Below are 18,827 nucleotides of genomic sequence, written 5' to 3'. Positions count from 1 at the left end.
TCACACCTGCGGCTAAATAGCTACAAGGTAAACGAATTGACCTCAAGCCGAGAAATATACAGTGACCTTTACAAAATGATATACACACTCTGCTCACACATTAGTTGCATTGAAATGATTAACAAAACAATAACGGTAAATAGAACTGAAATATTTTCAGTTCAATATCAGTAAAAATGTTCAATAAATATTTTATGAAAAAAATCTCAACAATAATTAATTAAATTTATTCAAAAACATTTACTAGAGATAATTTTATAGGAGTTTAATTCAATCAATACAAAACGGTATATGCATATTCATTTTCGTTCATAACTTCGACCATTCGTCAGCTGTGCGCTTTTAATTACGTATATTGTCGATAAGCTATAAGAGTTAAACAGATTTTATTTTTTCCCAGAATTCAATAAATCGGGCTAATACGCCACGACCCACTCGAGAATTCAACCAAAAAAGTTACAAATACTTGATTTTCTCCGTTATTAGAAGGAATATAAATTTAAAACTTTGCAAATGTGTTTTTTATGTTAAGATGAACATAATTCGATGATAAGTAAAAAATCGCGGAATTTCCCTTTAATACATACTGATAATAAGTTTTTAGGTAGTTACTTCATAAATAAAATCTTAAACTTAGTGTATTCACCCAACTCTGTCGAGCAGGGTTATAATCAAAGAGCAGAATGCTCTGAGGGATACGATTGCCATATAGTTTTCATTGACACATGTATAGCAGTTCTGACAACTTTTCATCAAGCAAATTCGTGAGATTTGGCCAAAATAGAAAAGATCAAAGAAGAAAAAAATGATCCAAGGATACTGCTGCAAAAAAGCATGAACATGCGTGAGTCTCACGCATTTTTGGCAGCCCTTGCCTTGATAGTCCAAATAATTATGACGTCTTGAAAGGCTATTATATTTTTTTTTCGTTCAAAGAAAAAAATTATAATAGCCTTCCAAGACGTCATAATTATTTGGACTATGGCCTTGAAGGCATAAAACTTTGCTCAGTGCTTGGAGCACAAAAATCATGCTCGAAACAAGAAATCAAGCAATTTCATTGGTTGATTTTCGAGTATGAGTACAAAAAAAATGACTCGAAAGTTTTATGACCGCAAGGCCTGCATGGTACAGCTGGATAGTATTATTTTCAAAACTAATTCACCTGAACATGCAAAGGTAATATAAATCTGAATAGTCACTCAACTTTAAAAATAGCTAATCCCGGATACAAGTGTACGAGCAATATTAATGTACTTATTGTGTTTTATTTGTGTGCTATCAATTCCAAGTTTAATTTCCACAGCAGTCACTGAGAGAGAGAGAGAAGGTATTTCACTTCATAGTTCGAGATTACTCTGATGTCCGACGGCTGATTTGCCAGACAAGCTGGGACCTGGGGGACTTTTATGCTAGTATACTTAAATTACAAACTTAAACAGTCCCAGTCCCATATATTATATCAAGTATTATTGGATGCCGAATTGAATTTTAAATATATAGCACGATTTGACTAGATGCCGATTTAACCAGGTGCCGATTTGACTTTTTCTATGGGTGCCGATTTGACTTTTACCCAATAATCTCGGGACTATATTCACTTCGTATCTTATCACCGTTAATTCTAGGAGGAACCCCATTTCCCAGTCCCGTACATTATATCAAATAATATTGGATGCCGAATTGACTTTTAAATAGGTGCCGATTTGATTTTTTCTACGGGTGCCGATTTGACCAGGTGCCGATTTGACTTGTACCCAGTAATCTCGGACTATTCACTTCGTATCTTATCACCGTTAATTCTAGGAGGAACCCCATTTCTAAATCTTTGATTATTAATTTCCTTTGGGTCAGTGGGCATGAATCCTTCCGTACACACTCCTCTGTTTAAATTGTGATCGTTCTTAATATAATACGACGTTTATCGACATCTAACGAGTTAATTTTTTCTTGACGATTTTGACGGGAAATACTCCTGAAAGGGAGACAACTCGAAACGATAACATGGAAGACTCCATTTCGGCTAAAGGGGTGTTATAGATAAAACTTCATTGATTTTAATTTAAATGATGCATATGATTTTAAATTATGCAACAACATTGTTAAACCCTCAATAGCAGGCAGACATAGAATAAATCCAATGAGTTTCAAATTAATTAATAAGTGGGGAATCCAGAACAACCACTCAATCTGATACCCCTTGAAATCAAGAAAACTATACGCATGCGCATTAATACATAAACAAACCCGCGACTTGCGATTTGGAACAAGAACGTTTATTTAATTTATGATATGATGAATGAGTCTCAATTTCTTTATGAGAGTACAGTATCAGTTTCATAACGGTAAAATATAGAAAACTCCACTTCAGTTCTTATATGACAGAAATAGAATTATCGGAATTCAAAGAACTCTCGCATTTATCTAAACTGGGGAATTCCCTCTGACGTGTTTCTAAATTTATAAAAACACTTAATATAAATACTGCTTAATTCTGATTTTCCGTGTTGTTAAAAACACGCATATAAGTCAAGGAAAAAATCAAACATGAAGATTATGAGAAGACCATTACAGGAAAGTTGTTTATGTTCAATCCTTTTGCTTGTTTTTACCTTTTAAAGCAAGACAATCATAAGAATCTGAGATGTTGCTGAATGTTTAGAATAAAACGGTTGACGTGAGGGAATGAGCCCTGAGTCAACGGTAAAAGTCTACAGATTGCTTAAAAGCAATCGTATCCCAAAAACTAGGAAACTAACTAAATTTAATACTAGTCTAATGGTATCATTTACAATTACAAGGTCTGGTGTGTATGGATTTTTAATGCTAATAAATGATAGTTCTGGCCAACAACTAATGGGCACTGAATCTAAAAATGTCAAGAAAGATATCTCAAGGTCTTTAACTCTTTCCTCATTGGACATTTGTTTTGTAGTCTTGATTTGCATAGGATTTTTCCAAAAAAATGCTGAAAATAAGCTTTAAAGTATTAATGCATTGTGAAAAAAAATAAATCATCAAATAAATTTAAGGCAGATTGATTGATTGTTGGTTGCTTTACGCCGCATTAGCACAAAAAGGCTATATCGCGGCAAGATTTAAGGCAGATATTCTTAAGAATATCCTTTTCATATTGGATACAAATTTTATTAAGTCTGATGCAGACATTTCGTAGTCAAAGCGTTTCAACAGAGGTAATACAAAGGCCTCAATATGGAGTAAAGAGGGTGGCATCAAAAGGCATCATAATGGAGGAAAGGTTTAAATTAAAAGTGTAATTATATCAATGGTAGTTGTTTTTGTTTGAGGATATACATTTTATTATCTTACATACAGTTTTTACCTGTAGAATTTACCTTGCGTCATATTCTTCATCATTATATGCAGCTATGTACAGGGTCGCAGTTGCAGGAAACATTAATCCTTCCTACAAAATAAATATGAATAATATAGAATTCTCCATTTCCTATCTGTAAGTATGTACTTTGCTACTCTTGTTTGACATTTAATCATTTTACATTGTACCATTGTTTTTTTAAAATTTATTGAAAAAGATATTTTCAATATTTTATAAAATGTTTATCAATAACTCGATCAATATTACAGAAATGTTCTATATTTAATTACAAATTAACAGACATAACAAGAGAGTTGTAAACCAATCTAATAAAAAAATAAATCTCCACACTCTCTAATTTTTTTTAAGCTTGGTCGCATCAATGCTTGGCCAATGCGACCAAACAAATTTTTCCCCATACCTTTTTTTTTCTTTTACACTAGAAATTATTCATGCTTACTGCAGTAATCTGAGTTCATCATGATCAATAGACAAATAGTCCCAGTTCTATCATGAATTAATTGTTAGTTGCTTAACGTCCAGTGGCAATTATTTCATGCATGTTCAGGATGAGCTCTAACAAGTAGATGTACATACCTTTTTCAACCATTTATCTCTAGTATCAATAACTGATTGCAACATAGACTCGTACAACAAGCAGTAACCCTGCAATATACATATATAAAATAAATATATATACATCCAATATTGATTTAGATGTTCTTCTAAGGGTGTATGTGACAAAAATTAAGCAATATTTTAATCATCTGATGTTTATAATTGAAAAGTTGCATTTCTTCATCATATACTTGTTTATTAAAAAATATTGTAATAGGCAAAATTATTGAGAGATATGCTTTTTCGCCCCACAAATTTATAATCAAACTTCTGTCCTTTTTAATTACCGTAAATTACACAGTGTAAGGATTCCTGTATAAGACAAATTGAACAATGTGAATCCCTGAAAACAGTGAGTGTGACCTTCCCACAATGCAGCACTATTTTTGAAATGGTTCATTTATTTTTTTTCATCAGTATAAATGTATTTTTTTCCCCCAACCAGTGGAAACCTGATTATCATACAATATATGGCAACATATTAAAATAGTGAATTGACCTTTGTCCCATTATTGTCACTATAACTCACCATCCATTCACTGACAATAGCATCTAACTTTTCTGGATAGGCCACATCCTGTTAAAAGAAAATTTTCAGTGAAAAATGTTGATACAATTGGTTATCAAAACAAATAAAAAACAAGAAGTTGTATGCATGAGGGTTATACTGTGGGTAGTTTCATGACGAATAATGATAAATAAAATTGCAAAATGATGTGTACTTAACAATTATTTTTAGTGGATGACGATAAAATGTACACTTTCTTAATGACAATAAAAAAAATTGACTAGTTTTGATGAATCCCGTTATAAATTCTTTGAAAAATAACATTAACATTTTAAAATTATTAAAGACCTCTGACCAATCACAATAAGGATATTTGGACAAATCATTATAAAATATAAAACAATTTGACGCTATCAATAGTCAATAAGACTGTTTGATGCCTGACTGTTAAGGGTTTTACTACCCTTATGCATTATTGTGCTAAGCATATCCTTACCCATAATTCCCAATATGGGAAAACAGGAAGTAGTTAGCAGACCGATCTGAAAGGTGCGTTCACCTTACAACTCATCACTACCAATCTGCTGACTAAATATTAAGTCATTCTGATCAGTCAGTACTTTGAGAAAAATGTGTCAAAAATTAAAAAAAAAAGTTTTCTTTTGACACCATTGTGGAAAAACATAGACATATTTATTATGCTGGTTATAACCTCCATTAAAACTAATAGATATGTCTCAAGGTAAATTTAAACTAAATGCACACTCTTTTTGATAAGAAAAGTTTAATTATTAAAAAAAAAAATCAAAAAGAAAAGCTTTCAAATACAACATTTTTGTACAATGAACATGATGAACTACTTCCTGTACTTGTTTATCAATATACATTGTATCTAATTTTCTGAGCCCTTCAGTTTCAACATCAAATTTAACATTTAAGCACTATTCCCTATTACAGGCCAGCTCTAAAAAACCCAGATCAAATAGAAAGCAAATATGAAATTTAATAATGGCACTTTAGTACTTGTCTGTGAAATGAGGGTTAGATTTATGCAATTTGTTCAATTTACATGGAAAACAATTAACATTGATTTTTTCTTCATTTATTTGATTCATTTCACCTAAACAAATATTATTTTCAAATTTTCCATATTTGTTTAAACCTTCAAACGGGACTAAGGAGAATAACATTAATTAATCAATTCCAAGTCCAGCCAAAATGATTTTTTGATAATTTTAAACAAAATAGGATTATTTATCCGAAAGAAACTCAAAAATATTCCTAAATCCATACATAATCATTGGAGAATAATTGGTGTACTGCTAATGTGGTCGTTGACATAAATTATACTAATAATCAATGGAAATGGACGTAATTATCTTCTGATAAATTTGTCATCTTTGTGATAACATGTATAAATATTAGTCGGAAAATATTGTTCAGATTTTATAATACCTTAATTACATATATCACTTTGATTATCGTAACTAATTATTATCTATTCAGATATTATTTCTTAAACATGCTAAATACATTTTAGATTTATATTATTAACATGGAATAAACTCAAGAAAGGAAGTATCAACCTCGAGAAACGGAGTATCAACCTTTAATAGATCAAGGCTACAGCAGTCAGATGCTGCATGATATGAAAGATGAACAAGGCATTATCAAATGTATGATATCTTTTCAAAATAAAGAATCTTTTATAAGTCTTTTTAAAAAAACTTGGGCTTGTAAACAAGTTTGTTTATAGCTTTCTAATGTGTCATTTTTTTCTGTCTCGACAAATGAGTTATTAATCATGGTAGGAACAAGGCAAGTACTGGTACACCATTGAAGAAGCGGAGTTGAGTGTGGTTATTCCCTATAAATATGGGCAAAGGCTTCTCTATAGCTATTTCTCTTGCTTCTGAGGTTTAGTATGTTTGTTCTCCTTGATAGGGAGAAGTTGAGACTGGTTATTCACTTAAACATGGAGAACGTGTTTGCTGTAAGAAGGGACTATAACCACCAGTTTTAAATCTCTTGGATTATTCTGTACAAATTTAGTTTTTGTAAATATGGTGTTTCCTACTTGTAGCTTTTACATTTAGTCTTCATGGTCTACATTAAAAATTATCAGAGAATTTCAGATTTATTATTCCATTTTTGTAGAGGTGGTGTCTGGTTATAGAAGTAATACTAAGCTGTATTGAGAACCTACCTCTGCCTTTTTGTTGATTACTGTTATTCTATTAGATAACTTATTTTCTTTTACTATTGATTCTGTTTGTTCTGCCATGCTGCTGGCTTCTATTGCAAAAACTGCAAAAAATATATATGCGTTATACTTGAGAAATAATTCATGGAAGCCATAGATTTGTTGGAAATTTACACATGGCCTGGGCCGTGATATTTGAATTTTATCCTGAGCGTTAGCAACAAATCTATGCCTTCCATGAATTATTTCGATTCTAATAGGACAAATATTAAAGTTCATTCTGAATACTGAAGCGAGGATGGGTATGCCGTGTGTGTAGCTGTTCTTTTTTACTCCTGGTTAGAAAAAAGCTCAAATATTCTCATAAATCTTTAGCTTGCATTGATTATTTCGTTAATAACCGCTAGAAAAAATATGTTTAATTCTCAAACCCAATATTTGCGATTTTTAATTTACATGTTTTCTCGTAAGCAACCTTCAAAACCAAAATTGACATTTCGTAACGAAGGAGCTGCCATGTTGACTCGCTGAAATCAATTAATATGCAAATAATGCAATAGAATAGAATAGAATAGAAAACAAAACAAAACAAAACCTACCTCAGAATTCCATTTTAATACAATATTATACGAACTTCGTTGGTTACAAAAAAAAATAATATTGTTTTTATGCTGCAACTTAAATTAGTATATTGCTAGCTTTTAAAATCGTAACATAAAAATCAAGATAATTTTCATCCCTTAATGAACACCTGATTTTGGAGAAAGTGTTTCATGATGAAATTGACATTGCACAAAATATACCTGTGTTAAAATTGAGAATGGAAACTATATTTAGGATAAACACAGCTTGTAGTATATTAATTCTTTTTATTATGCATCCGAATAAGAATAAAATTTCTTTTGTCTTTTGTTTTATTACAATTTCTAATACAATAAAATCGGCAATGTGTTTGCAAATAGGTTCAAATACATGTGGATTTACGTGGGATGTATATTATTACATCCATTATTATGTATATTTCTGAGTCTGCGCTAAGTATAGATATATCGAGAATTTTCACAAGGTGTTGTTTACAAAGCGAAAGAAGCATGTCATATTAGAATATTCCGTTAACTATTTTTTCTGCTTTAACATGTTTAACATACAGTCAAACCTGTATATAAAGGTTACCATTGGGTCCAAGGAAACTAACCTTACAAGTGAGGTGACCTTTGAATTGATGTTCACAATGCATAGTTATTATTTAAAACTGAGAAATGAAGGTGACCTGCTTAGACAAGTTTTTTGCTTAAAGGGAATGATCTTTATAGTAGAACTGTATTTTACTATAGTTTTCTGCATTTATCGGTACTGTTGAAGTGTCTGCTTCTGTACACTGAAACATGCATGGTGTGAACACTATCTACATGATTTAAAACATAGTGTTTAAGTGTTTCTTTTCAATCTTAAGTTATACATGTATTGTGTAGTCTTTTCATCTATGTACAAAGATCAAATATTTCTTTAAAAAAATATACTAATAGACAGCATAAACTTGTTCTTTTGCATATATACTGTAAGCAGATAAACAAAGTACTCAAGATCAGACATACATTAACATAGTCATCTGCACATCTGCAACCAAATATGAGACAAATACTCCAAAAGACCTTTCTCAGTGATGAGAAATATTACAAAAAGACCAGGACAGAAGTTTATCATTATTACTTTCCTCAACCATAATATGAGGAGGTACAATAAATGCAATACCCATTTCTTAAGTTAAGTAATCAAGTGCATCATTCACTTTGGTTTTCAATTTGTATTTGTTTGAATGTATTGGTTTTATAGAGCAACTAAATGGAATAGTGTACAATTTTACAATTTTACAAACCTTTTTTAGCACCAGCTTGTACACAAAACACACTGAGAATACCTGTCCCTGCACCGATATCTGCCACAATCTTTCCTCGTATCTTCTCATAATTCTTCAGTATAGCATATCTATAAAGTAACTAAAAGATGAGTGGATATAATGAAATGATTCTGCAGGATAAGCATGGAAATTTAAGCTATGTTATGATTATGGAAATTAGCTCTAACGTTTATCAAATTAGAAACTTGCCTAACCATGCTCAGTCATTATGTAAATTATTTTCATATAAAAAAGGGGGATTGCATAAAATACATCATGGAATGGTAACTACTAATTTGAACATTTATAAACATATACATCCCATTTTTCCTTTCAAGGATCTATCTACCTTTTGGAAGTTTGAAAAATAATGGTGATTTCACATATTAAAGTATACATAAGCTTAAAATAGTTAGCCAAAGATTATAATTCAGAAAATCGTGCTCATGCCAATACCCCATTCTTATTTAATTAATCAAACTCAAATTACGCTAAGTAGATTTACAAAAGCAATTAAAATGAGACAAGATCATGATAATACAGCAAATTAAGCACACAGCAGACATTACTGGATTGATTGTAGTAATAAATCTTAACCTTCAATGAATTATTAACAAGACTTCTTGTGTGATCTCTACAAACCTGTAGGCATTTGTTCGTACAGCGTCACTTAACATCTCTTCGTGTATCGATATATCAGCATAACTTCTGAAATTATTAAGGTAAACATTGGAGTACAGATGGGAACCTGTAATGAATAATTAATAAAAGGAAATTTAATGAGCTGTGATTGTCAAGGTCAAAATAAGATCAGGTAAAAATAGGAATAATATGGAAGAGACTCAGTGAGCTGAAACAGAAATGTATTACCGGTATATATGAGAGTAGAAAAACAATGCAGAATACCAGTAGTAAATAATTTTTTGTAGCTGTTTTAAATGAACCATCTCATAGGCCCCACTGAGCTAATTTTGTCCATCAGTCTTCTCAAACAACGAGATATTTTGGATACTTAATATCATTATCATCATAAAAATTGGATAAAAAGTAAAATTTAAATTGTTTGATGTGGCCCAAAGCAACTTCAAACAAAGAATTTTTAAAGGGTAGCCCTGTGCTCCAAAAAGTTGTTTATTCAGCCAAAAACTTTGCTACATCTAGATAAATGGTACAACATACTTAAGTATATTTGAAGGCTTTATAGATTGACCCATATACTGATTAAAATAATTAATAATTTAAGATGTCTCAGCGATGCATTACCTTATCTCTTTTCAATCTTTAGATGTAGGAGTTACTTTGAAAATGTGCACTTTATTTACCACTGATCATGCATTTTAGAATCATATCTTATATAATAAAACCATAATAATTTATTGTTTAATAGTACTAGTAAAAAATATGATGTAAAACAACATCCATGTGTTATTGATTTTCAGAAACTGCAATAAATAATTATTTTCCTTTTTACACCTAATACAAACCCAAAATTCAAACTTGTGAAAATGAATCTTTTGAAGTTAGTACACCAATTAAACCAGAAATACAACTACCAATTACCAATTAAAGATGCATTAACTTTTGCACCATGGGACCATGTTTTCACTTTTAATTTCTAACATTTCAATTACAAGAACAGAGTATGACATCTTTCTGGTATAATGTGGATTTATAGAAATGCAGCATTATATCATAATTACAACAAATTCAATTATGAATGTTAATACACTAAGCAATTTATAAAATATCTTTCCTTCCTAAAAATTTAATTCTATTGGGGGAAACCAGGAAATTGAAAATTTATTTAATTTCAAAATTTAAATTTAAAATCAATCTAGTTCCTGAAACTTTAAATAATGCATTATATATTTTTTTTTTTTTATAAAAATTTATTGCTTTGAAATTTTCTAAACAACAATATTATTCTTAGTTTTTTTTGAAAAAAAAAACAATTCGGCTTTGAAGCTTTATATTGATCAGGAACCTGAAATATGCATTATGATCCATGATGCATTAGAAAATTTGTACCCATATCTTACATTTATGAGGGTAGTAATGGGCTATTTTTGTACATCAAATGTGCGCATTTTTACTTCAAGTATTGATGCTGAAAGGCTATTTCAATACCTTTTAGCTATGTTATGTATACGAAATGTTCTACTCAAATCTATCACTTTTTTTTATTTTAAATTCCTCATTGCACTTATCCCCCTTTACAAACCTATTCTATGTTTCATACATTCCTTGAAAGATTCAAACCCTAAGTAAAAACTAAATGATTTTTACATCTGAATGTGTCTAAAAGGTCCACCCCTCTGTCTTAACTATAAAGAGCCTGTGTTGCTTGTGCACCTGAATCTATGTGCATCTTCATCAAGGGCCAGTCTACTTGGAACATTTAAGACTGGAATTGAATTAATGACTCAAATTTGTTTTATGTTGATATTGTATTGCTTAGCTAGAGGTTATTTTCTATATACAGTTTATCTCTAGCTATGATTTTTGTTGCCCTCCCCCTCATAATTATCAGAGATTGTCTTGTTGAACTTTTTTTGTTGCCTTCCCCCTCATTATTACCAGAGCTTGTCTTGTTAAACATTTTTGTAAAACATATATTTTACCCCTATGTTCTAGTTTTGGTCATGTCAGCTATGGTCAATCATAAGACACATTTACCAAAATAGGTATCCAATGATGGTTATGGCTAAGTTGGGTTCTAAATTAAATGTCCAAGTAATTTCAGAGGAGACAATTTTTGTAAAAGTTACTTTGGCCGACAGTTGACAGAATCATTCTACCCAAATTTCCCATTCAGGTGTGAACTGCACAATTTTGATCGATTGATTGTTTTACATGCCACTTTTAAGCGCCATCTCTTGACTATTTCATGGTTGCCAGTTTTTATTGGTGGAGAAAACCATATTAATCATCGCTTTTACCTGTATAAGAATGATTTTTTTGTGGATCAAATCAGTCAATCAAATGATTTACCTTTGTTTCACTCTCAATGTTAACATTCTTTTCCTTTAAATTACAATAAGGATTCAATGAGGTCAAATTATTCACTTGCAAGTGAATAATTCATCATCAATGTTTCTTAGCTTATTTTGACAAAATTGAACCATTATAACGGACTGTTAAAAGCAAATTATTATTCCACTATTTCACTTTCATTAACGATTGAACAAAACAAAAAAAAATCATATTTCATATTTTTTTATATATACCTGGCAGCTGTAGTGCCCCTTGAAATATGTAGGGTATGATTACATAGTTATTAAGTATTTCCCAATCTCTTTAAAATAAATTTTATGATTTTCAGGCAAACTTTCACTAAACATTTTCAGATTCTGAAAGATCTTATAAAAATGACTCACAAACGACACATCAAAGAATGTTTCTGTAATGTCACAATAATTACAAGAGTATAGTAAGAACTTGATTACCCTTTAGATGTAATCACTTCCTTCTAAAATTCAACCATGAAATACACATTATCTCTGGATCTTCTTTGAAAACAGTTCTTCGTTAATTTTTTTTAACATTTTTATTATCAAGTCTAATCAGGCCTAATTTTGATTGAAAGCATTCATGACATTAAAATACAGAAATTACGTTAGCATCAAACAATTGTTTTTTGTACAGAATTATTATACACTTAATGGATTATTATATTTTTGTTAAGTTAATTAGGCACTTATTTGCTATGGAACACATGATGTTAACCCCTCGCTTTTGATGGGGTTCATTGTGCTCGATCTTCAGATTTCAGTACAATTTGTAAAAAAGTGTTGTTTTTTTTTTACTATTGTTTATTTGTCTTTGAAACCATAAAATGGCATTGTGTAGAGAAAGACTTTATATCAAAATTAAAATCAATTGTTCAGAAAACAATTGAAGGTATTTCCACTCAAAAACTTTTAAAACCAGCAAATTGGTGAAATAATTTTGTTATAATTGTTAACAGATCCAATAAAATGACCTCACAAGAAAAAAGTATTTGGGGAGATAACTCTTACAATGAAAAGTGTTAGGTAAAACAGAGTATGTTTCCAAAGTGCAATAACTGTTCCATATTATAATTGTCTGACAACAGACAAACATGCAGTGAGATGAGTCAGTGAGAACAATGACAACTTAATTTGTCTGACAACAGACTGACAGACAGATGACAATAGCTCACAAAGCCCTATGGGCCAGGTGAACTTAAATTAAAAAAAAATACTAGTAAAAATAACTTTAAATGCACAAATGCAGCTTATACTGTCTGTCCTATATTATGTACATGATAATTGACATTTCTCCAACGTTATTTAAAAATTTGTAATACTAAATTAAACATTTAAATGGAATTAAAATGCAGCTAATCTTCTTAAACACCTACTTGAAATATTCTTCATCTTGACTGTTATTCTCTTTATTGGTCTCAAATCCATCCTCTTCTTTTATTGCCAAATGTAAACGAGGTCTAAAACAATTAATCAAGTACACTAATAACTCCATTTGAAAGTCATCCAAAAGCCCAAGCTTAAATTCTAGATTCTAAAAAGATCTACATATTCCAATACTGGCTGCATGTAGTATTATAGATCTGAATTATATATATATATATATATATATACTTCGGAGCACAAAATTAATGCCTAAACTGCATGATAAAAAAACATTGTAATTGTATAATTGTAATTACAATGTTCCATTAATAGATACAGTAATTATCTATCTAAATCTATAATTCTCTGTTTGAACATCTCAATTTTCACCTAATGTTTCGCCATGCTCGTCGACACGTCAATATTAAAGTAAATCACATCCAATCCATTAATATATATTAAAGGTCCATAAAATTTTAAACAAATCTTTTTCACCTCCCTCCAAACTATATATTTTCTGCTAGGAAATATATACAAATTACTAAAATAATTGGTAATTGATAGCAATGTTAAAACACATCTTTTGAGATGAAAGAAGACAATATAAATATTTGTTTTAGAGTGATTAGTATCACATGTTACGGCAGTTTCACCTTATCTGTAAATTCAAACATCAATTTGAACTTGTACAATGTAATATGTCAGGTGTTCTGGGAATTTGTCTATCTGTTTAAATAACTCAGGTTTAATCTGCCTCTGATAATTATGCAAGAATTGGAATAGTTTTTTCTCCCTTCTATGTGATACATATAACAACATGTTAAAATTGACAATTTGAAAATGAAATATGTATTTTGACATGAAATAATGTTATATGAACTATGCAATTTTTAATGTCTAAATATTCAATATATAAATGTTTACAACATGTAATGGTTTTAGATTTTTTTCCACCTTTTTAGTGAATTCTCATGATTATATATGTGACATAAATATTAGTTCAAAACCTTTTAGACTTACAATCCTAAAAATTTTGGAGAGAGACAGAAAAAAAATGAAACAAGAGGCTCTCAAGAGCCTGAATCGATCACCTGTAGTTTTTTGCCTAAATCTTTCATCAATGACTATTTTTGCTTTTCAATATATTAAAATGAGTGGCTTCAAAATTTCTTATAAATATTCTTTGTATCTGTCATATTTTCTTCAAAAGCATAAAATTGAATACATTGTATTACCAATATGTTGCGGCTATGTTTCTTGGGTATACAAGGAAATGATATACAAAATTTATACTAGATTTTCTGAAACCAGTTCAACACAAGTTTGGCTGAAATTAATTCAGCAGTTTTAAAGTAGAGGATTTTTCTACAGTAGGCAAACTAGTTGAACAAATTGTGAAAAATTGTCTGTAAAGGGCAATAACTCCTTGAGGAGTCAATTGACAGTGTTGGTCAAATTAATCTTATTTGTAGATCTAACTTTGCTGAACATTTTTGCTGTTTAAAGTTTATCTTGATCATTAATAATATTCAAGATAATAACCGAAAACTGTAAAATTTCCTTGAAATAACCAATCTAGTGGCAGCAACCCAACAATGGGATGTTAAATTCATCTGAAAATTACATGGCTGATAGAACTTGACCTAATGAATAATTTTACCTCACATAAGATTTGCTCTAACTGCTTTAGTGTTTTGAGATATAAGCCAAAAACTGTATTTTACCCCTATGTTCGTGATGTTCTATCTTTAGCCATGGTGGCTATGTTTTTTGATGAAACAGAAAATAAAACACAAACTTTGTTCTATATACCCTAATGATCATTCAGCTTCAGTTTGGTTGGAATTGGGTAAATATTTCAGAGAAGATTTTTTTAGAAAACAAATTGTGTAAAATTGTCATTGAAGGGCAATAATTCCTCAAGGGGTCAATTGACACAGGAAAAGTCTTTGAAATGGAATAAGGTTGCATGCTATTATATATATGTATACAGTAGAACCACAGCAGTCGTAAAATCTCAAAATCCTCAAATAAAGTTGAGAATGGATCATGGTGAATGTGCCTAAGAGACAACAAACCAACCAAAGAGTAGAAAACAGCCCAAGGCCATCAATGGGTCTTCAACACAGCAAGACAATCCCTCACTGAGGGTGGATCAACCCTGTTACTGTTCTCTTTAATCTGAATTTTTTTTACATTCATTATCATAGAGATAACTGCATGGTAGTAACATGACTATTCTTTTGGTAAATAATAAATTAATTAATAAAATAAAACACTAACAGAATTTAATTTAGTGTGGACCCAAAAACCTGAAAGGTTGATTTTTGATTCATATTTTTTCTAAGAGAACTGTGAACCAGAAGTTATTATTTATACTTTATCTTTAAAATTCTCAAATTGTTATCAACTCTTATAACATAAAACTGGCTCCAATAATTTTCAAACTAAATTTCAAATTCTCATGTATCATTTTTTTTTTGTGGGGAAAAGACACAGTTATTTCAATTTACATTAATCTTATGTGCCATATGACTTACATATCTGATGCAATTATTAATATAACTTGGCAAAAAGCTGAGATATTTAATAGGTTGTATACAATGTAGGTACTGGTTAATTTGGTCTAATTGAAAACATATGCAACATATGCAATGGTAAAAATATCTAACACTTAATGCCAAACCAGCTAATATTTATAAATTTTGTTTAACTCACTCTTTAATTAAATTAAATTTATTGTAGAAAAAAAATCATGTGATAGACCCAGGGGATAGGCATGCATTAAATACATTAAACTATGTCTGTGAATTTTATTTGGCATCTTCCGGTTCTCACAAATTTTGATAATTATGCAAGAATTGGAATAGTTTTTTCTCCCTTCTTTATGAATTTACAATTAGTGCAACCATTATAACAAATTTGTCAATTTCTAATTCCTCTTTCAACCGTGAATGAAGCTTTGCAATTTATTACACTTTGAATATTATTGTCTTATGCTTATAATATAATATGAATGAAAAAGTATGTAGATTTATAAGTCAGAAATCTTACATTTAAAGGGGCACTAGCTACGAGATATCTAAAGTATGATTTTTTTTGTTCAATCATTAATGAAAGTCAAATAGTGAACTAATAATTTGCTTTTATCAGCTAAAATGGTTCAATTTTGTCAAATTTTAGCTAATAAACATTGATAATGAATTATTCACTTGCAAGTGAATAATTCGACCTCATTAAATCTGTATTCATGTGAACTCCAATTTAACCTCGTAGAAAGAGATAGAAAAACGCATGCATTGTCCGTGTACGGTTATTTAAAAGAAAACATGTTATATGGTCATAAAAGGTCAACTCAATATTTAATTAGATGGCGTCTATAAAAATCAGACGAAACGAAGCTACATCTTTTTGAGACCATGTCCTTTAAATTTTTTGTTTTATACTTTTGATAGTTTGGGAAAATGTTTTACATTGTTATAAATAAAATATGAAAATTTGAGTCAATTCGGTGAGTAATATGACTGTAAAATGGTAAAAAGCACTTGCACAACTTTAACATGTGTGTAATCTTCTGAAAAGTCTTAGGGATCTTGGAGTAAAACTGTAGTCTATTAGTTGCTTTTACATAAAGTTTGTTGAAAAAGGAATACATTTGTAAGTTCCAAAGTCTGGAAAAATGAGAAACTAACTTAATAGATTCCATTGTATAAGACACACAACTTCAACAAACATATATATGTGCAATCTTCCTGTGAAATCTCAGGGATCCATATACCTGCCACCATCAAACAAACAGACAGACTGTAAGCCTTTGTCCAATCATCCAAAAATAGCAGCAATGTTTTTGCCAACAATTATTAAGTAAAACCTATTTATCATTTTAAGCCAAACAAAAAAAGTCATGTGTTTAGGACTTCCTTCTCAAATTTGTTTTTTGAAAGTTTAAGATAGATATTCCTTTCATAATATGTTGAATAAATGTGAAGAACAGTGAGTTGAAGAAATAGGGCTGGTAGAGAAGCACTAACCACCTAAAAAAATATTTTTAGCCTAATTTTTCTTAAATTCTGAAAAATCCCAGCTAGAGCAAATTAACAAAGTAAAAATTATATGGCAACAAATGACTGATTATCAAATACCACTACACATGTATGTCAGAAGAAGAAATCATTCTTAGGCCACAATTAAAAATATTTTGGTTTGCCCAAACCCTACCCAAGGTTGAGACAGTGGGTAGGTAGCTATATATAGGTAGGCATTTTCTTTTTTTTTTTTTGAAAAAGAGAAATTGTAGTATCGGATGTTTATTTGTCTTCATGCCTATCTGATTAAAAAAAACTTCTTCAAATCAGGACAATAAAAAAGAATTTGAGTAGGCAGCTTTTTTCTGGGTAGGTAGCGTTTGGGCAAACAAACCTATTCTTTTTTACAGCCTTATCAAATAAAATTATAGTACAAATAATTACTTTTGAATATATAAATCTATAATACTTTGTTGGATTTCATTGTGGGCTGTGCAAAATGGACCAAGGGAGAGAACTTAAATTAATTTTGTGTGAAAATATCATAATCTTTGTATGTAAATTAGTCCAAATAATTAGGAAGTCTGGCAAGGCTTTTTTTTCTTTCTGGGATGTAGGAAGGTGTCCCAGAAAAAAAATAAAATAGCCTTGCCAGACGTCATAATTATTTGGACTATATGTACATGTACATGCATCTATTGTTGCATTTAAACCAAGGGCACTTGTTTCTATCCATATCTATTTTTGTACATGTATATAGAAGCTTTTATACATGTATGAATAGTTGACCTTTTCACGGAAGTGCCTGTAATTAAAACACAAAATATCAAGTACTAATACTTGAGAAATTATCTGATTCTCTCCCAATCAGGAGTTAAAACAGTCACTCACTGGGGACTTATTGAAATGGGTGATTATTTATAAATGGAGCACTTGTAATTGTAATATTTGTTCTAGACTATTATTGTGTACTTTATTGATGCAATCAACAATGTATACCATTGTATACTGATCAGTTTAAAGATGAAGAATAGCAAAACAATCAACTTGGCTATACCTCACTGAGGGTGGTAAAGGGTTTATTTTCGTGCAACATTTTCAGTCTTTTATTTCAATGTTTCACATGTTTTCGTGTTTTGAGGTTTTATTTCTCGTTTTCTCGTGTTTGGTTCCATGTGATGCTTCCTGTTTCCCCTTTTTTATTTTCCCTGTTTCGTGTCGGTACTCTTAATTTCTCGTGCTTTTCCCACAATTGACGAAAAAGTAAACTAGGATTAAATTCAACATCAGTCAGGCATGTCAGGAGATTGTTTTAAACTATGTGTTCCCAGGATAATAATGGCTTTCAAAGTATTACTATGAATACTATGAATATATTTTTTTTAAATCAGATGCAACTAGGGGACGCTTAGAATTGACCACACTGAGGTTCTTCATGTGCAATTAACAATTACTGCATGATCCCAAAGAATGTCTGAGTAATAACTTCTATTACTTTTTTCCTAAATATTTATAATTTAATTTCTCGTGCTTCGTTTTTCACAATTTTTATTTTCTGTGCAATGTTTTTTATTTCACGTGTTTCGGTGTCCATAGCCCCCTTTACCAACCTCTTCATTCAATCATGTCTAGATTATCTGCAGAAGTATCAAAATTGGATCTGGCATATGATTCCCAATGAGATAATTCATTTCACGATTCCATTGCACATGCATTGAAAAAATGTCCAGCTCTCCTTACTATCATGACTATAGTCCGAACAACTGAGTAATCTTGGACTATACCTACTCACGTTACTGGAGTTGAGATATAGCATGTGATCTCTTTACTTTTTAAGATGAGCATGACCAGTGTCCTGTTGTATGT

General features: G+C 30.5%; 1 protein-coding gene across 1 annotated transcript in view; it reads right to left on the bottom strand.

Annotated features, from left to right (window-relative positions):
- LOC143083625 (protein arginine N-methyltransferase 6-like) overlaps window positions 1-18,827 on the bottom strand; it is a 58,898-nt gene that overhangs the window by 16,843 nt on the left and 23,228 nt on the right. Inside the window, exons 2-8 of the mRNA XM_076259904.1 lie at window positions 12,948-13,031; window positions 9,206-9,271; window positions 8,543-8,652; window positions 6,670-6,770; window positions 4,485-4,532; window positions 3,935-4,003; window positions 3,357-3,427 (exon numbers count right to left, since the gene is read on the bottom strand). Coding sequence (XP_076116019.1) covers window positions 3,357-3,427; window positions 3,935-4,003; window positions 4,485-4,532; window positions 6,670-6,770; window positions 8,543-8,652; window positions 9,206-9,271; window positions 12,948-13,031 — 549 coding nt within the window. The remainder of the gene's footprint in view (window positions 1-3,356; window positions 3,428-3,934; window positions 4,004-4,484; window positions 4,533-6,669; window positions 6,771-8,542; window positions 8,653-9,205; window positions 9,272-12,947; window positions 13,032-18,827) is intronic.

This window comes from Mytilus galloprovincialis, chromosome 1 (assembly GCF_965363235.1).
Source record: "Mytilus galloprovincialis chromosome 1, xbMytGall1.hap1.1, whole genome shotgun sequence".
Classification (NCBI taxonomy): domain Eukaryota; kingdom Metazoa; phylum Mollusca; class Bivalvia; order Mytilida; family Mytilidae; genus Mytilus; species Mytilus galloprovincialis.
The sequence above is the reverse complement of the archived record's forward strand: the minus strand, read 5'-3'. Positions and strand labels throughout refer to the sequence as shown.